The 25,189-nt window shown below is 42.3% G+C and overlaps 2 protein-coding genes across 2 annotated transcripts in view; both read right to left on the reverse strand.

Annotated features, from left to right (window-relative positions):
- Positions 1 to 25,189, reverse strand: part of LOC309550673 (cytosolic phospholipase A2 gamma-like) — a gene marked incomplete at its 3' end in the record, with an annotated part of 276,802 nt that overhangs the window by 193,948 nt on the left and 57,665 nt on the right. The gene's annotated exons all lie outside the window — the stretch shown is intronic.
- LOC309547993 (cytosolic phospholipase A2 gamma-like) overlaps positions 1 to 25,189 on the reverse strand; it is a gene marked incomplete at both ends in the record, with an annotated part of 104,930 nt that overhangs the window by 35,115 nt on the left and 44,626 nt on the right. Inside the window, one exon of the mRNA XM_082247980.1 lies at positions 20,068 to 20,109. Coding sequence (XP_082104106.1) covers positions 20,068 to 20,109 — 42 coding nt within the window. The remainder of the gene's footprint in view (positions 1 to 20,067; positions 20,110 to 25,189) is intronic.

A 25,189-nucleotide genomic window follows, 5' to 3' on the forward strand; every position in this document is an offset into this window, starting at 1 on the left:
AAGTGAATGTATAGTATATATGACTCTGTCAGGTTCCTGTAATTACTGAGTTTTATTATTATTATTATTATTATTATTATTATACAGGATTGATATAGTGTGCAGCACTTTATAATATGAGGGAAGATAAAACAGTTACAATACAATTTAATACAGGAGGGATTAGAGGGCCCTGCTCGTTAGAGCTTACAATCTAGAAGGGAGGGTCAAGTGAAACAAAAGGCAATAACCGTGGGGGATGAGCTGATGGAGAAAATGGAAGTATAGTTGTTAGGTGTGGGTAAGATAGGCTTCTCTGAAGAGGAGGGTTTTCAGGGATGGCTAGGATAGGCTTCTCTGAAGAGGAGGGTTTTCAGGGATGGGTAGGATAGGCTTCTCTGAAGAGGAGGGTTTTCATGGATGGGTAGGATAGGCTTCTCTGAAGAGGAGGGTTTTCAGGGATGGGTAGGATAGGCTTCTCTGAAGAGGAGGGTTTTCAGGGATGGGTAGGATAGGCTTCTCTGAAGAGGAGGGTTTTCAGGGATGGGTATGATAGGCTTCTCTGAAGAGGAGGGTTTTCAGGGATGGGTAGGATAGGCTTCTCTGAAGAGGAGGGTTTTCAGGGATTGTCTAAAAGCTAATAGAGTAGGAGATAATGGCACAGATTGGGGTAAGGAGTTCCATAGGATTGTAAAGGCTCTGGAAAGGTCCTGGAGGTGAGTATGGGAGGAGGTGACGAGGTAGCTAGAGAGCAGGAGGTTTTGAGAGGAACGAAGAGAATGATTAGGTTGGGATTTTGAGACTAGGCTAGTGATGTAGCTGGGGCAGAGTTGTTGTGGATTGCTTTGTAAGATTTTGTTAGTACTTTGAATTTAATTTGTTTGGTGGTCGGAAAGCCAGTGGAGGGATTGACAGAGAGGAGTAGCGGACACTAAGCGATTGGTAAGGTGGATGAGTCTGAAAGCAACATTTATGATGGTTTGAAGGGGGGGATAGCCTGTGAAGAGGTAAGCCAATGAGAAGGGAATTGCAGTAGTCGAGGCGCGAGATAACCAGGGAGTGAACTAGGAGCTTTTTGGAGATGTTGAGGAGGGTGAGGTGGCAAGATTTGGACAGTGATTGGATGTGGGGCTTGAAGGAGAGTTCAGAGTCAAGGACTACACCAAGAACCTTGGCATGCGGGGATGGGCTGATAGTTGTGCCATCGTTTTGACAGAGAGATCAGGGGAAGAGACACGTGGTGGAGGAAAATTAACAAGTTCGGTTTTGGATGGATTGAGTTTGAGGAAGTGGTGTGACATCCAGACTGATATATCTGATAGTAAATTAGTGATACGTGAGGGGTGTGGGGCGTGTACTTAGCCCCTGAGCCATGATTGGCTAAAGGCAGCCTGCCTTTGTCTTATCATGGCAGAGATGATTTCATTGGCCAAAGCATGGAGGTCAGGGTGCCTGCTTTGGCCAATCACATAACGCACTGCACGCGCCGCGTGCACACAGTGCTTTAAGGATGCGGGCGCTCAAATTTCCCTTGAAGAAGCATATTTGTTCGTCATTCGACGAACGGGCGAATATCCAATGTTCGAGTCAAACTTAGCTTCGACTCGAACTCGAAGCTCATCCCTAACAGAAATGCTGGCTTAGTGAAAAGTCTGTCCAAGTACAGTATAGTATGTACCCAATACTTGGTCGGGGATCCTTTTGCATGAATTACTGCATCAATGCGGCGTGGCATGGAGACGATCAGCCTGTGGCACTGCTGAGGTGTTATGGAAGCTCAGGTTGCTTTGATAGCGGCCTTCAGCTCCTCTGCATTGTTGGGTCTGGTGTCTCTCATCTTCCTCTTGACAATCCCCCACAGATTCTCCATGGTGTTTAGGTCACACGAGTTTGCTGGCCAAACAAGCACAGTGATCCCATGATCATGTGACCAGGTATTGGTAGGTTTGGCAGTGTGGGCGGGGCCAAGTCCTGCTGGAAAATGAAATCAGCATCTCCATAAAGCTGGCCAGCAGAGGGAAGCATGAAGAGCTCTAGAATTTCCTGCTAGAGAGCTGCACTGACTTTGGACTTGATAAAACACAGTGGACCAACATCAGCAGATGACATGGCTCCCCAAATCATCACTGACTGAGGAAAATTCACACTGGGCATCATGCAACTTGGTTTCTGTGCTTCTCCTCTCCACTCCTCCTCCAGACTTTTCAAATGAAATGCAACATTTTCCACAGACCGTGATGATTTGGGAAGCCATGTCATCTGCTGGTGTTGGTCCACTGTGTTTTATCATGTCCAAAGTCAGTGCAGCCCTCTACCCCTATCCAAAAGCCACTCCTTAGGGGGGGGGGTGTCAGGAAAGGGCTCACCCGCTGCTGGCACTGTGGCTCCCAGATCCATAGGGCTGCAGTTCCAGTGTCCACCAGAGGGTGTCTCTCAGCAGCCAGAAGCTCATGTAATCAGTCTTCACCTGATGCTCATTGGAAGGAAGTATATTTAATTCCTGTCTGTCCTTCTCCTGTTGCCTCAGTGTTCTGTCTCCTTATCTGTATACTGTGCATCACACACCTGATACCTGTATACCGTACATCACACACCTGATACCTGTATACTGTAAATCACACACCTGATACCTGTATACTGTAAATCACACACCTGATACCTGTATACTGCACATCACATACCTGGTACCTGTATACTGTACATCACACACCTGATACCTGTATACTGTAAATCACACACCTGGTATCTGTATAGTGTACATCACACACCTGATATCTGTATACTGTACATCACACACCTGATACCTGTATACTGTACATCACATACCTGATACCTGTATACTGTACATCACACACCTGATACCTGTATACTTTACATCACATACCTGATACCTGTATACTGTACATCACACACCTGGTACCTGTTTAATGTGCATCACATACCTGATACCTGTATACTTTACATCACACACCTGGTACCTGTATACTGTACATCACACACCTGATACCTGTATACTGTACATCACACACCTGGTACCTGTATACTGTACATCACACACCTGATACCTGTATACTGTACATCAAATACCTGATATCTGTATACTCTACATCACACACCTGATACCTGTATACTTTACATCACACACCTGATACCTGTATACTGTACATCACATACCTGATACCTGTATACTGTACATCACACACCTGGTACCTGTTTACTGTGCATCACATACCTGATACCTGTATACTGTACATCACACACCTGATACCTGTATACTGTACATCACATACCTGATACCTGTATACCGTACATCAAATACCTGGTGCCTGTATACTGTACATCACATTCCTGGTACCTGTATACTGTACATCACACACCTGATACCTGTATACTTTACATCACACACCTGATACCTGTATACTCTACATCACATACCTGGTACCTGTATACTTTACATCACACACCTGGTACCTTTATACTGTACATCACACACCTGGTACCTGTATACTGTACATCACACACCTGATAACTGTATACTGTACATCACATACCTGATACCTGTATACCGTACATCAAATACCTGATATCTGTATACTGTACATCACACACCTGATACCTGTATACTGTACATCACATACCTGGTACCTGTATACTTTACATCACATACCTGATATCTGTATACTGTACATCAAATACCTGATATCTGTTTACTGTACATCACACACCTGATACCTGTATACTGTACATCACATACCTGGTGCCTGTATACTGTACATCACATTCCTGGTACCTGTATACTGTACATCACACACCTGATACCTGTATACTTTACATCACACACCTGATACCTGTATACTCTACATCACATACCTGGTACCTGTATACTGTACATCACATACCTGGTACCTGTATACTCTACATCACACACCTGATACCTGTATACTGTACATTACACACCTGGTACCTGTATACTGTACATCACATACATGGTATCTGTATACTGTACATCACACACCAGATATCTGTATACTGTACATCACATACCTGGTACCTGTATACTGTACATCACACAACTGGTGCCTGTATACTGTACATCACACACCTGATATCTGTATACTGCACATCACACACCTGATATCTGTATACTGCACATCACACACCTGATACCTGTATACTTTACATCACACACCTGATACATGTATACTGTACATCACATACCTGATATCTGTATACTGTACATCACACACCTGGTACCTGTATACTGTACATCACACACCTGATACCTGTATACTGTACATCACACACCTGGTACCTGTATACTGTACATCAGATACCTGATACCTGTATACTGTACATCACATACCTGGTACCTGTATACTGTACATCACACACCTGATACCTGTATACTGTACATTACATACCTGATACCTGTATACTGTACATCACACACCTGATATCTGTATACTGTACATCACACACCTGATACCTGTATACTGTACATTACATACCTGATACCTGTATACTGTACATCACATACCTGGTATCTGTATACTGTACATCACACACCTGATATCTGTATACTGTACATCACATACCTGATACCTGTATACTGTACATCACACACCTGATACCTGTATACTGTACATCAAACACCTGATACCTGTATACTGTACATCACATACCTGGTACCTGTATACTGTACATCACATACCTGATACCTGTATACTGTACATCACATACCTGGTATCTGTATACTGTACATCACACACCTGATATCTGTATACTGTACATCACATACCTGATACCTGTATACTGTACATCACACACCTGATACCTGTATACTGTACATCACATACATGGTATCTGTATACTTTACATAACACATCTGATACCTGTATGCTGTACATCACATACCTGGTATCTGTATACTGTACATCACATACCTAGTACCTGTATACTGTACATCACATACCTGGTGCCTGTATACTGTACATCACATACCTGGTACCTGTATACTGTACATCACACACCTGGTACCTGTATACTGTGCATCACATACCTGGTACCTGTATACTGTACATCACACACCTGATAAATGTATACTGTACATCACACACCTGGTACCTGTATACTGTGCATCACATACCTGGTACCTGTATACTGTACATCACATACCTGGTACCTGTATACTGTACATCACATACCTGGTGCCTGTATACTGTACATCACATACCTGATACCTGTATACTGTACATCACACACCTGGTACCTGTATACTGTGCATCACATACCTGGTGCCTGTATACTGTACATCACACACCTGGTACCTGTATACTGTGCATCACATACCTGGTACCTGTATACTGTACATCACATACCTGGTACCTGTATACTGTGCATCACATACCTGATACCTGTATACTGTACATCACACACCTGATACCTGTATACTTTACATCACACACCTGGTACCTGTATACTGTACATCACATACATGGTATCTGTATACTGTACATCACACACCAGATATCTGTATACTGTGCATCACATACCTGATACCTGTATACTGTACATCACACACCTGATACCTGTATACTTTACATCACACACCTGGTACCTGTATACTGTACATCACATACATGGTATCTGTATACTGTACATCACACACCAGATATCTGTATACTGTACATCACATACCTGGTACCTGTATACTGTACATCACACACCTGATATCTGTATACTGCACATCACACACCTGATACTTGTATACTTTACATCACACACCTGATACATATATAGTGTACATCACATACCTGATATCTGTATACTGTACATCACACACCTGATACCTGTATACTGTACATCACACACCTGGTACCTGTATACTGTACATCACACACCTGATACCTGTATACTTTTCATCACATACCTGGTACCTGTATACTGTACATCAGATACCTGATACCTGTATACTGTACATCACATACCTGATACCTGTATACCGTACATCACACACCTGGTGTCTGTATACTGTACATCACACACCTGGTACCTGTATACTGCACATCACATACCTGGTGTCTGTATACTGTACATGACATACATGATATCTGTATACTGTACATCACACACCTGATATCTATATACTGTACATCACACACCTGATATCTGTATACTGCACATCACATACCTGTATACTGTACATCACACACCTGATACCTGTATACTGTACATCACATACATGGTATCTGTATACTGTACATCACACCTGATACCTGTATACTGTACATCACATACCTGATACCTGTATACTGTACATCACATACCTGGTGCCTGTATACTGTACATCACACACCTGATACCTGTATACGTTACATCACACACCTGATACCTGTATACTGTACATCACATACCTGATACCTGTATACTGTACATCACATACCTGGTGCCTGTATACTGTACATCACACACCTGATACCTGTATACTTTACATCACATACCTGGTACCTGTATACTGTACATCACACACCTGATACCTGTATACTGTACATCACACACCTGATACCTGTATACTGCACATCACATACCTGGTACCTGTATACTGTACATCACATACCTGGTACCTGTATACTATACATCACATACCTGATACCTGTATATTGTACATCACACACCTGATACCTGTATACTGTACATCACATACCTGGTGCCTGTATACTGTACATCACACACCTGGTGCCTGTATACTGTACATCACACACCTGATACCTGTATACTGTACATCACATACCTGGTACCTGTATACTGTACATCACATACCTGGTGCCTGTATACTGTACATCACACACCTGGTACCTGTATACTGTACATCACATACCTGATACCTGTATACTGTACATCACACACCTGATACCTGTATACTGTACATCACATACCTGGTGTCTGTATACTGTACATCACACACCTGGTACCTGTATACTGTACATCATACACCTGATACCTGTATACTTTACATCACACACCTGGTGTCTGTATACTGTACATCACATACCTGGTACCTGTATACTGTACATCACATACCTGGTGTCTGTATACTGTACATCACACACCTGGTACCTGTATACTGTACATCACATACCTGATACCTGTATACTGTACATCACACACCTGGTACCTGTTTACTGTGCATCACATACCTGATACCTGTATACTTTACATCACACACCTGGTACCTGTATACTGTACATCACACACCTGATACCTGTATACTGTACATCACATACCTGATACCTGTATACCGTACATCAAATACCTGATATCTGTATACTGTACATCACACACCTGATACCTGTATACTGTACATCACATACCTGGTACCTGTATACTCTACATCACATACCTGATATCTGTATACTGTACATCAAATACCTGATATCTGTTTACTGTACATCACACACCTGATACCTGTATACTGTACATCACATACCTGGTGCCTGTATACTGTACATCACATTCCTGGTACCTGTATACTGTACATCACACACCTGATACCTGTATACTGTACATCACACACCTGATACCTGTATACTGTACATCACACACCTGGTACCTGTATACTGTACATCACACACCTGATACCTGTATACTTTTCATCACATACCTGGTACCTGTATACTGTACATCAGATACCTGATACCTGTATACTGTACATCACATACCTGATACCTGTATACCGTACATCACACACCTGGTGTCTGTATACTGTACATCACACACCTGGTACCTGTATACTGCACATCACATACCTGGTGTCTGTATACTGTACATCACATACATGATATCTGTATACTGTACATCACACACCTGATATCTATATACTGTACATCACACACCTGATATCTGTATACTGCACATCACATACCTGATACCTGTATACTGTACATCACACACCTGATACCTGTATACTGTACATCACATACATGGTATCTGTATACTGTACATCACACCTGATACCTGTATACTGTACATCACATACCTGATACCTGTATACTGTACATCACATACCTGGTGCCTGTATACTGTACATCACACACCTGATACCTGTATACGTTACATCACACACCTGATACCTGTATACTGTACATCACATACCTGATACCTGTATACTGTACATCACATACCTGGTGCCTGTATACTGTACATCACACACCTGATACCTGTATACTTTACATCACATACCTGGTACCTGTATACTGTACATCACACACCTGATACCTGTATACTGTACATCACACACCTGATACCTGTATACTGCACATCACATACCTGGTACCTGTATACTGTACATCACATACCTGGTACCTGTATACTATACATCACATACCTGATACCTGTATATTGTACATCACACACCTGATACCTGTATACTGTACATCACATACCTGGTGCCTGTATACTGTACATCACACACCTGGTGCCTGTATACTGTACATCACACACCTGATACCTGTATACTGTACATCACATACCTGGTACCTGTATACTGTACATCACATACCTGATACCTGTATACTGTACATCACATACCTGGTGCCTGTATACTGTACATCACACACCTGGTACCTGTATACTGTACATCACATACCTGATACCTGTATACTGTACATCACACACCTGATACCTGTATACTGTACATCACATACCTGGTGTCTGTATACTGTACATCACACACCTGGTACCTGTATACTGTACATCATACACCTGATACCTGTATACTTTACATCACACACCTGGTGTCTGTATACTGTACATCACATACCTGGTACCTGTATACTGTACATCACATACCTGGTGTCTGTATACTGTACATCACACACCTGGTACCTGTATACTGTACATCACATACCTGATACCTGTATACTGTACATCACACACCTGGTACCTGTTTACTGTGCATCACATACCTGATACCTGTATACTTTACATCACACACCTGGTACCTGTATACTGTACATCACACACCTGGTACCTGTATACTGTACATCACATACCTGATACCTGTATACCGTACATCAAATACCTGATATCTGTATACTGTACATCACACACCTGATACCTGTATACTGTACATCACATACCTGGTACCTGTATACTCTACATCACATACCTGATATCTGTATACTGTACATCAAATACCTGATATCTGTTTACTGTACATCACACACCTGATACCTGTATACTGTACATCACATACCTGGTGCCTGTATACTGTACATCACATTCCTGGTACCTGTATACTGTACATCACACACCTGATACCTGTATACTTTACATCACACACCTGATACCTGTATACTCTACATCACATACCTGATACCTGTATACTCTACATCACATACCTGGTACCTGTATACTGTACATCACATACCTGGTACCTGTATACTCTACATCACACACCTGATACCTGTATACTGTACATTACACACCTGGTACCTGTATACTGTACATCACATACATGGTATCTGTATACTGTACATCACACACCAGATATCTGTATACTGTACATCACATACCTGGTACCTGTATTCTGTACATCACACAACTGGTGCCTGTATACTGTACATCACACACCTGATATCTGTATACTGCACATCACACACCTGATACCTGTATACTTTACATCACACACCTGATACATGTATACTGTACATCACATACCTGATATCTTTATACTGTACATCACACACCTGGTACCTGTATACTGTACATCACACACCTGGTACCTGTATACTGTACATCAGATACCTGATACCTGTATACTGTACATCACATACCTGATACCTGTATACTGTACATCACACACCTGATACCTGTATACTGTACATCACACACCTGGTACCTGTATACTGTACATCAGATACCTGATACCTGTATACTGTACATCACATACCTGATACCTGTATACTGTACATCACACACCTGGTACCTGTATACTGTGCATCACATACCTGGTGCCTGTATACTGTACATCACACACCTGGTACCTGTATACTGTGCATCACATACCTGGTACCTGTATACTGTACATCACATACCTGGTACCTGTATACTGTGCATCACATACCTGATACCTGTATACTGTACATCACACACCTGATACCTGTATACTTTACATCACACACCTGGTACCTGTATACTGTACATCACATACATGGTATCTGTATACTGTACATCACACACCAGATATCTGTATACTGTGCATCACATACCTGATACCTGTATACTGTACATCACACACCTGATACCTGTATACTTTACATCACACACCTGGTACCTGTATACTGTACATCGCATACATGGTATCTGTATACTGTACATCACACACCAGATATCTGTATACTGTACATCACATACCTGGTACCTGTATACTGTACATCACACACCTCATATCTGTATACTGCACATCACACACCTGATACCTGTATACTTTACATCACACACCTGATACATATATAGTGTACGTCACATACCTGATATCTGTATACTGTACATCACACACCTGGTACCTGTATACTGTACATCACACACCTGATACCTGTATACTGTACATCACACACCTGGTACCTGTATACTGTACATCACACACCTGATACCTGTATACTTTTCATCACATACCTGGTACCTGTATACTGTACATCAGATACCTGATACCTGTATACTGTACATCACATACCTGATACCTGTATACCGTACATCACACACCTGGTGTCTGTATACTGTACATCACACACCTGGTACCTGTATACTGCACATCACATACCTGGTGTCTGTATACTGTACATCACATACATAATATCTGTATACTGTACATCACACACCTGATATCTATATACTGTACATCACACACCTGATATCTGTATACTGCACATCACATACCTGATACCTGTATACTGTACATCACACACCTGATACCTGTATACTGTACATCACATACATGGTATCTGTATACTGTACATCACACCTGATACCTGTATACTGTACATCACATACCTGATACCTGTATACTGTACATCACATACCTGGTGCCTGTATACTGTACATCACACACCTGATACCTGTATACTTTTCATCACATACCTGATACCTGTATACTGTACATCAGATACCTGATACCTGTATACTGTACATCACATACCTGATACCTGTATACCGTACATCACACACCTGGTGTCTGTATACTGTACATCACACACCTGGTACCTGTATACTGCACATCACATACCTGGTGTCTGTATACTGTACATCACATACATGATATCTGTATACTGTACATCACACACCTGATATCTATATACTGTACATCACACACCTGATATCTGTATACTGCACATCACATACCTGATACCTGTATACTGTACATCACACACCTGATACCTGTATACTGTACATCACATACATGGTATCTGTATACTGTACATCACACCTGATACCTGTATACTGTACATCACATACCTGATACCTGTATACTGTACATCACATACCTGGTGCCTGTATACTGTACATCACACACCTGATACCTGTATACTTTACATCACACACCTGATACCTGTATACTGTACATCACATACCTGATACCTGTATACTGTACATCACATACCTGGTGCCTGTATACTGTACATCACACACCTGATACCTGTATACTTTACATCACATACCTGGTACCTGTATACTGTACATCACACACCTGATACCTGTATACTGTACATCACACACCTGATACCTGTATACTGCACATCACATACCTGGTACCTGTATACTGTACATCACATACCTGGTACCTGTATACTATACATCACATACCTGATACCTGTATATTGTACATCACACACCTGATACCTGTATACTGTACATCACATACCTGGTGCCTGTATACTGTACATCACACACCTGGTGCCTGTATACTGTACATCACACACCTGATACCTGTATACTGTACATCACATACCTGGTACCTGTATACTGTACATCACATACCTGATACCTGTATACTGTACATCACATACCTGGTGCCTGTATACTATACATCACACACCTGGTACCTGTATACTTTACATCACACACCTGATACCTGTATACTTTACATCACACACCTGATACCTGTATACTGTACATCACACACCTGATACCTGTATACTGTACATCACATACATGGTATCTGTATACTGTACATCACACCTGATACCTGTATACTGTACATCACATACCTGATACCTGTATACTGTACATCACATACCTGGTGCCTGTATACTGTACATCACACACCTGATACCTGTATACTTTACATCACACACCTGATACCTGTATACTGTACATCACATACCTGATACCTGTATACTGTACATCACATACCTGGTGCCTGTATACTGTACATCACACACCTGATACCTGTATACTTTACATCACATACCTGGTACCTGTATACTGTACATCACACACCTGATACCTGTATACTGTACATCACACACCTGATACCTGTATACTGCACATCACATACCTGGTACCTGTATACTGTACATCACATACCTGGTACCTGTATACTATACATCACATACCTGATACCTGTATATTGTACATCACACACCTGATACCTGTATACTGTACATCACATACCTGGTGCCTGTATACTGTACATCACACACCTGGTGCCTGTATACTGTACATCACACACCTGATACCTGTATACTGTACATCACATACCTGGTACCTGTATACTGTACATCACATACCTGATACCTGTATACTGTACATCACATACCTGGTGCCTGTATACTATACATCACACACCTGGTACCTGTATACTGTACATCACATACCTGATACCTGTATACTGTACATCACACACCTGATACCTGTATACTGTACATCACATACCTGGTGTCTGTATACTGTACATCACACACCTGGTACCGGTATACTGTACATCATACACCTGATACCTGTATAATTTACATCACACACCTGGTGTCTGTATACTGTACATCACATACCTGGTACCTGTATACTGTACATCACATACCTGGTGTCTGTATACTGTACATCACACACCTGGTACCTGTATACTGTACATCACATACCTGGTGTCTGTATACTGTACATCACACACCTGATACCTGTATACTGTACATCACATACCTGGTGTCTGTATACTGTACATCATACACCTGATACCTGTATACTGTACATCACATACCTGATACTTGTATACCGTACATCACACACCTGATACCTGTATACTGTACATCACACACCTGATGCCGGCATACTGCACATCACATACCTGGTACCTGTGTACTGTACATCACACACCTGATACCTGTATACCGTACATCACATACCTGATGCTGTCATACTACACATCACACACCTGGTACCTGTATACTGTACATCACACATCTGATACCTGTATACTGTACATCACATACCTGGTGCCTGTATACTATACATCACCCACCTGGTACCTGTATACTGTACATCACACACCTGATACCTGTATACTGTACATCACATACCTGGTGTCTGTATACTGTACAACACACACCTGATACCTGTATACTGTACATCACATACATGGTATCTGTATACTGTACATCACACAACTGATACCTGTATACTGTACATCACATACCTGGTACCTGTATACTGTACATCACACACCTGATATCTGTATACTGTACATCACACACCTGATACCTGTATACTGTACATCACACACCTGATACCTGTATACTGTACATCGCATACATGGTATCTGTATACTGTACATCACACAACTGATACCTGTATACTGTACATCACATACCTGGTACCTGTATACTGTACATCACATACCTGATATCTGTATACTGTACATCACACACCTGATACCTGTATACTGTACATCACACACCTGGTACCTGTATACTGTACATCACACACCTGATACCTGTATACTGTACATCACATACATGGTATCTGTATACTTTACATAACACACCTGATACCTGTATACTGTACATCACATACCTGATACCTGTATACTGCACATCACATACCTGATACCTGTATACTGTACATCACATACCTGATACCTGTATACTGTACATCACATACATGGTATCTGTATACTGTACATCACACACCTGATACCTGTATACTGTACATCACATACCTGGTACCTGTATACTGTACATCACACACCTGATATCTGTATACTGTACATCACACACCTGGTACCTGTATACTGTACATCACATACCTGATACCTGTATACTGTACATCACACACCTGATACCTGTATACTGTACATCACACACCTGGTACCTGTATACCGTACATCACATACCTGATACCTGTGTACTTTACATCACACACCTGATACCTGTATACTGTACATCACACACCTGATACCTGTATACTTTACATCACACACCTGATGTACAGTATACAGGCACCAGGCATGTGATGTACAGTATACAGGTACCAGGTATGTGATGTACAATATACAGGCACCTGATATCTGTATACTTTACATCACACACCTGATACCTGTATACTGTACATCACATACCTGGTACCTGTATACTGTACATCACACACCTGGTGCCTGTATACTGTACATCACACACCTGATACCTGTATACTGTACATCACATACCTGATACCTGTATACTGTACATCACATACCTGGTGCCTGTATACTGTACATCACACACCTGATACCTGTACACTTTACATCACATACCTGGTACCTGTATACTGTACATCACATACCTGGTACCTGTATACTGTACATCACATACCTGGTGCCTGTATACTGTACATCACATACCTGATACCTGTATACTGTACATCACACACCTGGTACCTGTATACTGTGCATCACATACCTGGTGCCTGTATACTGTACATCACACACCTGGTACCTGTATACTGTGCATCACATACCTGGTACCTGTATACTGTACATCACATACCTGGTACCTGTATACTGTGCATCACATACCTGATACCTGTATACTGTACATCACACACCTGATACCTGTATACTTTACATCACACACCTGGTACCTGTATACTGTACATCACATACATGGTATCTGTATACTGTACATCACACACCAGATATCTGTATACTGTACATCACATACCTGGTACCTGTATACTGTACATCACACACCTGATATCTGTATACTGCACATCACACACCTGATACCTGTATACTTTACATCACACACCTGATACATATATAGTGTACATCACATACCTGATATCTGTATACTGTACATCACACACCTGGTACCTGTATACTGTACATCACACACCTGATACCTGTATACTGTACATCACACACCTGGTACCTGTATACTGTACATCACACACCTGATACCTGTATACTTTTCATCACATACCTGGTACCTGTATACTGTACATCAGATACCTGATACCTGTATACTGTACATCACATACCTGATACCTGTATACCGTACATCACACACCTGGTGTCTGTATACTGTACATCACACACCTGGTACCTGTATACTGCACATCACATACCTGGTGTCTGTATACTGTACATCACATACATGATATCTGTATACTGTACATCACATACCTGATACTTGTATACTGTACATCACACACCTGATGCCGGCATACTGCACATCACATACCTGATACCTGTATACTGTACATCACACACCTGATACCTGTATACTGTACATCACATACATGGTATCTGTATACTGTACATCACACACCTGATACCTGTATACTGTACATCACATACCTGATACCTGTATACTGTACATCACATACCTGGTGCCTGTATACTGTACATCACACACCTGATACCTGTATACTTTACATCACATACCTGGTACCTGTATACTGTACATCACACACCTGATACCTGTATACTGTACATCACACACCTGATACCTGTATACTGCACATCACATACCTGGTACCTGTATACTGTACATCACATACCTGGTACCTGTATACTATACATCACATACCTGATACCTGTATATTGTACATCACACACCTGATACCTGTATACTGTACATCACATACCTGGTGCCTGTATACTGTACATCACACACCTGGTGCCTGTATACTGTACATCACACACCTGATACCTGTATACTGTACATCACATACCTGGTACCTGTATACTGTACATCACATACCTGATACCTGTATACTGTACATCACATACCTGGTGCCTGTATACTATACATCACACACCTGGTACCTGTATACTGTACATCACATACCTGATACCTGTATACTGTACATCACACACCTGATACCTGTTTACTGTACATCACATACCTGGTGTCTGTATACTGTACATCACACACCTGGTACCTGTATACTGTACATCATACACCTGATACCTGTATACTTTACATCACACACCTGGTGTCTGTATACTGTACATCACATACCTGGTACCTGTATACTGTACATCACATACCTGGTGTCTGTATACTGTACATCACACACCTGGTACCTGTATACTGTACATCATACACCTGATACCTGTATACTGTACATCACATACCTGGTGTCTGTATACTGTACATCATACACCTGATACCTGTATACTGTACATCACATACCTGATACCTGTATACTGTACATCATACACCTGATACCTGTATACTGTACATCACATACCTGGTGTCTGTATACTGTACATCATACACCTGATACCTGTATACTGTACATCACACACCTGATACCTGTATACTGTACATCACACACCTGATGCCGGCATACTGCACATCACATACCTGGTACCTGTGTACTGTACATCACACACCTGATACCTGTATACCATACATCACATACCTGATGCTGTCATACCACACATCACATACCTGGTACCTGTATACTGTACATCACACATCTGATACCTGTATACTGTACATCACATACCTGGTGCCTGTATACTATACATCACCCACCTGGTACCTGTATACTGTACATCACACACCTGATACCTGTATACTGTACATCACATACCTGGTGTCTGTATACTGTACATCACACACCTGATACCTGTATACTGTACATCACATACATGGTATCTGTATACTGTACATCACACACCTGATATCTGTATACTGTACATCACACACCTGATACCTGTATACTGTACATCACACACCTGATACCTGTATACTGTACATCGCATACATGGTATCTGTATACTGTACATCACACAACTGATACCTGTATACTGTACATCACATACCTGGTACCTGTATACTGTACATCACATACCTGGTGCCTGTATACTGTACATCACATACCTGATACCTGTATACTGTACATCACATACCTGATATCTGTATACTGTACATCACACACCTGGTACCTGTATACCGTACATCACACACCTGATACCTGTATACTGTACATCACACACCTGGTACCTGTATACTGTACATCACACACCTGATACCTGTATACTGTACATCACATACATGGTATCTGTATACTTTACATAACACACCTGATACCTGTATACTGTACATCACATACCTGATACCTGTATACTGCACATCACATACCTGATACCTGTATACTGTACATCACACACCTGATACCTGTATACTGTACATCACATACATGGTATCTGTATACTGTACATCACACACCTGATACCTGTATACTGTACATCACATACCTGGTACCTGTATACTGTACATCACACACCTGATATCTGTATACTGTACATCACACACCTGGTACCTGTATACTGTACATCACATACCTGATACCTGTATACTGTACATCACATACCTGATACCTGTGTACTTTACATCACACACCTGATACCTGTATACTGTACATCACACACCTGGTGCCTGTATACTGTACATACTGTACATCACACACCTGATACCTGTATACTTTACATCACACACCTGATGTACAGTATACAGGCACCAGGTATGTGATGTACAGTATACAGGTACCAGGTATGTGATGTAGACTATACAGGCACCTGATATCTGTATACTTTACATCACACACCTGATACCTGTATACTGTACATCACATACCTGGTACCTGTATACTGTACATCACACACCTGGTGCCTGTATACTGTACATCACACACCTGATACCTGTATACTGTACATCACATACCTGATACCTGTATACTGTACATCACATACCTGGTGCCTGTATACTGTACATCACACACCTGATACCTGTACACTTTACATCACATACCTGGTACCTGTATACTGTACATCACACACCTGACACCTGTATACTGTACATCACACACCTGATACCTGTATACTGCACATCACATACCTGGTACCTGTATACTGTACATCACATACCTGGTACCTGTATACTATACATCACATACCTGATACCTGTATACTGTACATCACACACCTGATACCTATATACTGTACATCACATACCTGGTGCCTGTATACTGTACATCACACACCTGGTGCCTGTATACTGTACATCACACACCTGGTACCTGTATACTGTACATCACATACCTGATACCTGTATACTGTACATCACATACCTGGTGCCTGTATACTATACATCACACACCTGGTACCTGTATACTGTACATCACATACCTGATACCTGTATACTGTACATCACACACCTGATACCTGTATACTGTACATCACACACCTGATACCTGTATACTGTACATCACACACCTGATACTTGTATACCGTACATCACACACCTGATACCTGTATACTGTACATCACACACCTGATACCTGTATACTGTACATCACACAACTGATGCCGGCATACTGCACATCACATACCTGGTACCTGTGTACTGTACATCACACACCTGATACCTGTATACCGTACATCACATATCTGATGCCGGCATACTGCACATCACATACCTGGTACCTGTATACTTTACATCACACACCTGATACCTGTATACTGTACATCACATACCTGGTATCTGTATACTGTACATCACATACCTGGTATCTGTATACTGTACATTACATACCTGATACCTGTATACTGTACATCACATACCTGATACCTGTATACTGTACATCACATACCTGGTACCTGTATACTGTACATCACATACCTGGTACCTGTATACTGTACATCACACACCTGATACCTGTATACTGCACATCACATACCTGATACCTGTATACTGTACATCACATACCTGATACCTGTGTACTGTACATCACAAACATGGTGCCTGTATACTGTACATCACACACCTGATACCTGTATACTGTACATCACACACCTGGTACCTGTATACTGTACATCACACACCTGATACCTGTATACTGTAAATCACACACCTGGTGCCTGTATACTGTACATCACACACCTGATACCTGTATACTGTACATCACATACCTGGTACTTGTATACCGTACATCACACACCTGATACCTGTATACTGTACATCACACACCTGATACCTGTATACTGTACATCACACACCTGATGCCGGCATACTGCACATCACATACCTGGTACCTGTATACTTTACATCACATACCTGATACCTGTGTATTGTACATCACAAACATGGTGCCTGTATACTGTACATCACATACCTGATACCTGTATACTGTACATCACACACCTGATACCTGTATACTGCACATCACATACCTGATACCTGTATATTTTACATCACACACCTGATACCTGTATACTGTACATCACACACCTGATACCTGTATACTGTACATCACATACCTGGTACCTGTATACTGTACATCACATACCTGATACCTGTATACTGTACATCACACACCTGATACCTGTATACTGTACATCACATACCTGATACCTGTATACTGTGCATCACACACCTGATACCTGTATACTGCACATCACATACCTGGTACCTGTATACTGTACATCACACACCTGATACCTGTATACTGTACATCACACACCTGATACCTGTATACTGTACATCACACACCTGGTACCTGTATACTGTACATCACACACCTGATACCTGTATACTGTACATCACATACCTGGTACCTTTTTCTTCTTAATTAACAATCGAGGAACTGGACCTGCATAAAACATAGAGATAATATTTTAGAATGAAAGACTCCGCCTCCATTAAATTGTAGTTCAGATTTCACAATACATTTTTAGTATCATAAATTCTAATAAAATGATTGCCAGGTAAGGCAGATTATCTATCTATCTATGGATCTATCTATCTATCTATCTATCTATCTATCTATCTATCTATCTATCTATCTATCTATCTATCTATCTATCTATCTATCTATCTATCTATCTATCTATCTATCTATCTATCTATCTATCTATCTATCTATCTATCTATCTATCTATCTATCTATCTATCTATCTATCTATCTATCTATCTATCTATCTATCTAAAAAAATGATAACTGGATATTGTATTGTATATCAGACTAAGTTTGTTCTCTTCAGCCATCATTTTGTAATTTAACCACAAAGGGGTCCTTTTTTAAAAACGTTACATTGGAGGTGGGGGAAGGGAGGACATTCACAAAAAAACTAAAAAAATGAAATTACCGCATGCTGACTGTGCTATAGCCAAATGACGGCTACAGTGTGGACGGCTCGTTCTGGGAGGCTTTCATATGACGGCCTCCTGTCATTGCGCCCTCTGCTGGGCGCAGGTTGCGTGCTCTTTGGCCACAGTGTCTGGAGGAGCAAATCAACGCATCTTCACCACCTGATCAGCTGTGTCCAATCACAGGTGATCATGGGTGTAAATAGAAGTTGGCTATCAGCATTTCCTTTCCTTATGCTGAGGGCATGAGAAGAGGAGAAGAGGAGAAGAGAACCGATAACTGGCTTGTGTAAAAGGGACATCTGCACTGATAATCACCTTAGATTGTAAGCTCCTTGAGGTCAGGGACTGATGTGAATGTGCAATGTATATGTAAAGTGCTGCATAAATTGACAGCGCTATATAAGTACCTGAAATAAATAAATAAATAAATAATCAGTGTCCTGATTATCAGTGCAGTCCAAACAGTGCCCACCAATGCTGCCAATAAGTGACCACCAGTGCTGCCAATCAATGCCAATTAGTGCTGCCAATCAGTGCCCACCAGTGCTGCCAATGTATGCTCACCAGTGCTGCCAATCAGTGACCACCAGTGCTGCCAATGTATGCTCACCAGTGCTGCCAATCAGTGACCACCAGTGCTGCCAATGTATGCTCACCAGTGCTGCCAATCAGTGCCCACCAGTACTGCCAATGTATGCTCACCAGTTCTGCCAATCAGTGCCCACCAGTGCTGCAAATGTATGCTCACAAGTGCTGCCAATCAGTGACCACCAGTGCTGCCAATGTATGCTCACCAGTGCTGCCAATCAGTGCCCACCAGTGCTGCCAATGTATGCTCACCAGTGCTGCCAATCAGTGACCACCAGTGCTGCCAATGTATGCTCACCGGTGCTGGCAATCAGTGCCCACCAGTGCTGCCAATGTATGCTCACCAGTGCCGCCAGTCAGTGCCCATTAATGCTTCCAATCAGTGCCCATCAGTGCCTCATCATCAGTGTCACCTTTCAGTGCCACCTATTAGTGCCAATCAGTACTGCCTATCATTGCCCATTAGGGTTGCCTATCAGTGCCTATCAGGGCTGCCTATCAGTGCCCACCAATGCCACCTCATCAGTGCCCATCAGTGCCACCTATCAGTGTCCATTAATGCCCATTTGTGCCACCTCATCAATGCTGCCTCATCATTGCAGTATATTAGTGCCCATTGGTGCAGCATCATCAGCACACATCAATGAAGGAGGAAAATTACCTGATTCCAAATTTTTATAACAAACAATGGAAACATTTTTTTTTTCTTTCTAATTTTTGGTTTAATTTGTTTATCTAGCAAAACATAAAAACTCCAGTGATGTTTAAGTACCACTAAAATAAAGCTCTATTTGTGTGAAAAAAATAAAAATAAAAACTTTGTTTGGGTATAGAGATTGAATGACAGTGTGATTGTCATTCAAAGTGTGACAGCGTTTAAAGCTGAAAATTGCCCTGGGCAGGAAGGGGGTGGAAGTGCGCGGCATTGAAGTGGTTTAGTTACAGATTGTATCACCAAAAAATAGTCAGTATCCAATCAGTGTCTTTTAATTGAAATAATTGCTCTACCAGTGAATGTTCACATCTCTGTCAGGTTCCTGTAATTACTGAGTTTTATCTGCAGGTGGCGCTCTGTCTTGGTTTTCAGTCGTCTCCACCAGGGCTGTCAATAGCGGGGTAGTGCAAGCCCTCCTGTACAGTTCAACACAGGGGCCCCTGGACGGAGAGGGGACTCTTTTAAATACCTTTGGGCACATCCACAGTACTCCTAGGGGCCACGTCTACCAGTAATGGAATACAAGTTCCCGGGGCCCGTCAGTTCAGAAGCGGGGGGCTAGGAACAGAGAACGGACTATTTACTCATTATTGTGGGAAGGAAGAGTAATCCCCCCGTGCCATGGCTACTGACAATCAAATTAAAGATCTGGCCTCTTCTTCTATATCAATCATAGAGGGTGGGAGGAACCACGGAAGGTAAAACATAAACAGATTGAACATCAGCTTCAACCGCTTGCTCTACGGTAAGGTCTTACCCATTCCATGACGAGGCCATTTTTTGCTATTCAGAACTGCGCTACTTTAACTGGCAATTGTGCGGTCATTTGATGCTGTACCTAAATGACATTTACAGTATATCATTTTTTCCACACAAATAGAGATTTTTTTTTAGGTAGTATTTGATCGCCACTGCGTTTTTTATTTTTTTTTTGTTGAACCACTTTAGGACCGCTCACGTTGCTGCTACTGCGGCAGTGCGGCTCCCCTTGGGTCCAGCGACGTAGACCTACGTTGTTGGACTCCTAGCTGTCTCTGCGGCAGAGGCCCGCTACCGCTGTGTTTAGACATAGCGGGAGTCGGGCCGGAGGAGGAGAGGCGGTGATCACCATCTCTCTTCCCCAATCGTCGGGGAAAGTTTGATAAGATCCGCCTGCTTATGTAAACAAAGCAGGCGGATCTTCTCTGTGACAGGCAGGGACAGATCACAGGATTCAGCATAGCTAAACCTGCGATCTGTGTCTGTGTCACAGGACCCCCTCCCCCCCCCCCCCCATACGTCAGTAAGCATGAGGCTCATATTTAACCCCTTGATCACCAATAGTGTTAACCCCTTCACTGCCAGTGTCATTAGTACAGTGACAGTGGGGACCCTTGTGGACAGCCTTCCCAGAAGAGTTGAAGCTGTTATAGCTGCAAAGGGGGAGCCAACTCAATGTTGAACCCTACGGACTAAGACTGGGATGCCATTAAAGTTCATGTGTGTAAAGGCAGGTGTCCCAATACTTTTGGTAATATAGTGTATGAATGTGTATATAAACACTGCTCAAACAAATTAAAGGAACACTTTCAAAAAACATCAGATCTCAATGGGGAAAAATCTCATGCTGGATATCTATACTGGTATGGACTGGGTAATGTGTTAGGATCTATACTGGTATAGACTGGGTAATGTGTTAGGATCTATACTGGTATGGACTGGGTAATGTGTTAGGATCTATACTGGTATGGACTGGGTAATGTGTTAGGATCTGTACTGGTATGGACTGGGTAATGTGTTAGGATCTATACTGGTATGGACTGGGTAATGTGTTAGGAAGGAAAGGATGGCACATCATTTGATGGAAATTAAAATTATTACCCTACAGATGGCTGAATTCAAAGACACCCCAAAAATCAAAGTGAAAAAATGATGCAGCAGGCGAGTCCATTTTGCTGAAATTTTACTGAAGTAACTGAGAATGGTCCTCAGTAGTTTGTATGCATAACTGGGAATGTTTCTAATGAGATGATGGATGGTGTCCTGGGGTATTTCCCCCCAGATCTGGACCAGGGCATCCCTGAGCTCCTGAACAGACTGAGATGCAACCTGGTGGTGTCGGATGGACCGAAACATAATGTCCCAGAGGTGTTCTATTGGAGTTTGGTCAGGAGAGTGTGGGGGCCATTCAATGGTATCAATTCCTTCATCCTCCAGGAACTGGCTGCATACTCTCACCACATGAGGCCGGGCATTGTCGTACACCAGGAGGAACCCAGGACCCACTGCACCAGCATAGGGTCTGACAATGGGTCCAAGGATTTTATCCCAATACCTAAGCAGTCAGGGTGCCGTTGTCTAGCCTGTAGAGGTCTGTGCGTCCCTCCATGGATTTGCCTCCCCAGACCATCACCAACCCACCACCCAACCGGTCATGCTGAACGATGTTACAGGCAGCTCAGCGTTCACCACGGCTTCTCCAGACCCTTTCACGTCTGTCACGTGTTCAGGGTGAACCTGCTCTCATCTGTGAAAAGCACAGGGTGCCAGTGGTGGAGCTGCCAATTCTGGGGTTCAATGGCAAATGCCAATCGAGCTCCACAATGCCAGGCAGTGAGCACAGGGCCCACTAGAGGACGCCGGGCCCTCAGGCCACCCTCATGAAGTCTGTTTCTGATTGTTTGGTCAGAGACATTCACACCAGTGTCCTGCTGGAGGTCATTTTGTAGGGCTCTGGCAGAGCTCATCCTGTTCCTCCTTGCACAAAGGAGCAGATACCGGTCCTGCTGATGGGTTAAGGACCTTCTACGGCCCTGTCCAGCTCTCCTAGACTAACTGCCTGTCTCCTGGAATCTCCTCCATGCTCTGAGACTGTGCTGGGAGACACAGCAAACCTTCTGGCAATGGGAGGTATTGATGTGCCATTCTGGAGGAGTTGGACTGCCTGTGCAACCTCTATAGGGTCCAGGTATCGTCTCATGCTACCAGTAGTGACACTGACCCCAGCCAAATGCAAAACTAGTGAAAAACAGACTGACAAGATGAGTAGGGAAAAAAATGTCAGTGGCCTCCACCTGTAAAACCATTCCTGTTTTGGAGGTCGTCTCATTGTTGCCCATCTAGTGCACCTGTTGTTAATTTCATTAACACCAAAGCAGCTGAAACTGATTAACAAACCCCGCTGCTACCCAACTGACCAGATCAATATCCTAGGTGTTTAATTGACTTGATGCTATACTCTGATCAAAAAGTGTTCCTTTAATTTATTTGAGCAGTCCATATATATATACACACACAC

The sequence above is a fragment of the Pelophylax lessonae genome, assembly GCF_965119305.1.
Source record: "Pelophylax lessonae genome assembly, chromosome: 1".
Taxonomy (NCBI): Eukaryota; Metazoa; Chordata; class Amphibia; order Anura; family Ranidae; genus Pelophylax; species Pelophylax lessonae.